This window comes from Myotis davidii, unplaced genomic scaffold (genome assembly GCF_000327345.1).
Source record: "Myotis davidii unplaced genomic scaffold, ASM32734v1 scaffold18, whole genome shotgun sequence".
In the NCBI taxonomy this organism is placed as follows: domain Eukaryota; kingdom Metazoa; phylum Chordata; class Mammalia; order Chiroptera; family Vespertilionidae; genus Myotis; species Myotis davidii.
Window position 1 is genome coordinate 1,247,118 of NW_006292696.1, and position 3,841 is coordinate 1,250,958.

The 3,841-nt window shown below is 41.2% G+C and overlaps 1 protein-coding gene across 5 annotated transcripts in view; it reads left to right on the forward strand.

Annotated features, from left to right (window-relative positions):
* SLC26A2 (solute carrier family 26 (anion exchanger), member 2) overlaps positions 1-3,638 on the forward strand; it is a 12,311-nt gene extending 8,673 nt beyond the window's left edge. For 4 of the 5 annotated variants that reach the window (XM_006766233.2, XM_006766234.2, XM_015565610.1 and 1 more), the window contains one exon: positions 360-3,638. In XM_006766233.2, the coding sequence (XP_006766296.1) occupies positions 360-1,889 (1,530 nt within the window). In that variant the 3' untranslated portion in view covers positions 1,890-3,638. The remainder of the gene's footprint in view (positions 1-359) is intronic. The other variant, XM_006766236.2, reaches the window with a different exon arrangement.
* The last annotated feature ends 203 nt before the right edge of the window (positions 3,639-3,841 follow it).

Sequence of the window (3,841 nt, forward strand, 5' to 3'; positions counted from 1 at the left end):
GGGGAGTGGGCCTGCCCTCCGCCACTCGGGAGCAGGCCTAAGCCAGCAGGTCGTTATCTCCCGAGGGGTCCCAGACTGCGAGAGGGCACAGGCCGGGCTGAAGGACCCCCCTCCCCCCCGAGTGCACAAATTTTTGTGCACCGGGCCTCTAGTGAGTAACAATGTGCTTAGTCCTCGGAGTGTCAATAAAATGAGCCCTGTCTATAAAACAAGAGGATTGCTATATGAGTGTGTTTTTCTCTAGCTCTGATATTCTGTGATACTCTGATATGTCTCCATGCAAAAAAAAAATGCCAGGGTAATACAGGATTTAGTGACTCTTCCATTTATATTTAACACTTGTATATCCTTCCTTCCAGGTAGCGATGGGCTTCTTTCAAGTGGGCTTTGTTTCCGTCTACCTCTCAGATGCCTTGCTGAGTGGATTTGTCACTGGTGCCTCCTTCACTGTTCTTACATCTCAGGCCAAGTATCTCCTTGGGCTCCGCCTTCCTCGGAGTGGTGGCGTGGGCTCACTCATCACTACTTGGATACATATCTTCAGAAACATCCATAAGACCAATCTCTGTGATCTCATCACCAGCCTTTTGTGCCTTTTGGTTCTTTTGCCAACCAAAGAACTCAATGAGCGCTTCAAGTCCAAGCTTAAGGCACCGATTCCTACTGAACTCATTGTTGTTGTGGCAGCGACATTAGCCTCTCATTTTGGAAAACTAAATGAGAAATACAATACCAGCGTTGCTGGACATATTCCCACTGGGTTTATGCCACCCAAAGCACCGGACTGGAACTTAATTCCTAATGTGGCTACAGATGCAATAGCTATGTCTATCATTGGTTTTGCTATCACTGTATCACTTTCTGAGATGTTTGCCAAGAAACATGGCTATACAGTCAGAGCTAACCAGGAAATGTATGCCATTGGCTTTTGCAATATCATCCCTTCCTTCTTCCACTGTTTTACTACTAGTGCAGCTCTTGCAAAGACGTTGGTTAAAGAATCAACAGGCTGCCAAACTCAGCTTTCTAGCGTAGTGACAGCTCTGGTTCTTTTGTTGGTTCTCCTGGTAATAGCTCCTTTATTCTATTCCCTTCAGAAAAGTGTCCTTGGTGTGATCACTATTGTAAATCTCCGGGGAGCTTTATGTAAATTTAAGGATCTGCCCAAGATGTGGAGGGTTAGCAGAATGGATACAGTTATCTGGTTTGTTACTATGCTGTCCACTGCACTGATAAGTACTGAAATAGGCCTGCTTATAGGTGTTTGTTTTTCTATGTTTTGTGTCATCCTCCGTACTCAGAAGCCGGAGAGTTCATTGCTTGGCTTAGTGGAAGAATCGGAAATTTTTGAATCCACATCTGCTTACAAAAACCTTCAGGCTAACCCGGGCATCAAGATTTTCCGCTTTGTAGCCCCTCTCTACTACATAAACAAAGAATGTTTTAAATCTGCTTTATACAAAAAAACTCTCAACCCAATCTTAGTAAAGGCAGCTCAGAAGAAGGCAGCAAAGAGAAAGATGAAAAAGGAAACAGTGACTGTCAGTGGAATTCAGGATGAAGTTTCAGTGAAACTTTCCCATGATCCCTTGGAACTCCATACCATAGTGATTGACTGCAGTGCAATCCAGTTTTTAGATACAGCAGGGATCCATACGCTGAAAGAAGTTCGCAGAGATTATGAAGCCATTGGCATACAAGTTCTGCTGGCTCAATGCAATCCCTCTGTGAAGGATTCCTTGGTCCGGGGAGAGTATTTCAAAAAGGAAGATGAAAGCTTCTTTTATAGTGTACATGAAGCGATAGCTTTTGCAGAAGAATGTCAAAATCAGAAAGGAATATGTTTTCCCAATGGTCTGAGTCTTTCCAGTGATCAGCTGGATAAATAAATGAAAAGAAGAAAAATGTCTAGCCAATAGCAACTTGCATACTTGAAATTTTATCCTATTGGCTAGACATTATTCTTCCTTCGAAGCTGATGGCCTTCGTAGATACAAAAGTGCAGCAGAGCTAACACTTGGGCAGAATCAGAAAGAAGAAAACATTGTGGTTTTAAGCTTTTTTGCAAATAGGGAGTGCTCTTGGAATTACATGTCTATTGAATTGAACTGTGAAGTAGCCCTTGAACTTAATGATCATCTTTTTTAAAAAAAAGTTTTATTGATTTTTTTAGAGAGAGAGGAAGGGAAAGGGAGAGAGAAATAGAGAAACATTGACGTGAAAAACAGATCGGATGCCTTCGGCACGCCCCCTACTGGGGGTCAAGTCAGCAACCTGGGCATGTGCCCTGACCAGGAATTGAACCGATGACTTCTTGGTGTATGGGACAACACTCAACTAACTGAGCCACACTGCCCAGGCATGACCATCCTCTTTGAGGAGATAGGCATGTGGACTCTTCCTTCTCCAGGAGGTAAAGGAGTGGAGTTGGCATTTACATGAGATATGCTCTAGCCTATATGATATGGCTCTTTGGAGAGAGAGTGGAAAGGAGGCAGGGAAAGAACGTTGTTTCGATATTGTACCAACAGATCAAGAGGCCTCTGGAGCACAAGGTAATAGCTATTCAAGTTTTTCTTATCCATACCCAGTTTCTGCTCCCCAGATGGCAGTGAGATCTCTGACTTTTAATAGGAAAGTACTATTCCTTTCCTAAAGGCAGGAAACCATAGGCACAGACCCATCAGGAGACTGATGGTTGAGCATGTTTGTGAAATCCTACCAGCTAACTTCACATTATACAGAACATTCTTTGTAAATCAGTTGTTTTTGTCATACCTTTTTGTTTAGGCTAAGTAGGTAAGCAAAGAGCTCTTCATAATCAGCAAAAATAATGAGAATCCCCCCCTGACTTTTCTGTGATCTCTGTCCCTGTTTCTGATTATTTCTCAACTTAAAAATTGAGTCCAGGAGTTATAACGATAAATTCAGGGTCTTTCTAGTCATCAGTTGGATAAGTAGATGAAAAGAAGAAAAATGTCTAGCCAATAGCAACTTGCTTACTTGAAATTTTTGTGATCCTTATTAATGTTTTCAATGAATTTTTTTCCTTTATGTAGTTCTATAGGTTAGCTATAGGTTCTTTTTGCATCAATGCAGATAATTCCTTAGCTTTCAGTAATTTAGTGTATTTTCCATGGCATCTGTCCTAAACTGCTATGTCTCATTACTGGTGACAAGCTTGCCAGATAAAAGGCAGAATGCTGACTCTGCAATTCTATACAGTATTTTAAATGAGCTCGAGGCAAACTGTTAAGGACAGATTACAAATAGGAATGATTGACAGTTTCCCTTAAGAATTTGTTACTTAGTATTTCTTTGCTTCCCATGGCATTTTAGCAAGGGTCAGTTGGGGATTGATAGTCTTTCTGAAATAGAAGTGCATGCAGTAAGCATTAGCTTTGTTTTCACTAAAACATGTACAAATTAATTATTGATGTTCCTTTGGAAGCATCTGTGCCTTCTTTTCTGTTGGTTAATCATTTGTTTTTAATCTTTCTTGCCTTCCTCCCCCAAGCTAGGTTTGAATCCAGACCATTATAGATGTCTAATGCTGCCTGACAGAGTAGAGTACATGTTTAAGACAACTCTATAATTTAGCAAACACTAGCACAGTAAAAAAAAAAGTCCAAAAAATCTGAAAAACTCCTTAGCAAAATGGAGTAACAGAATTTGACCTTTACCTAACCTTTCTCTTCATATGTGGATATGAACAATTCTGGAGCTTTGTGCATTTAGCAAAGTCTTGAATTGTGCTCTGATTAGTACAGTGGGGCCTTGATTTATGAGTGTCCCGACTAACGAGTTTTTTTGAGATATGAGCCGTCTCTCGGCCGATTTT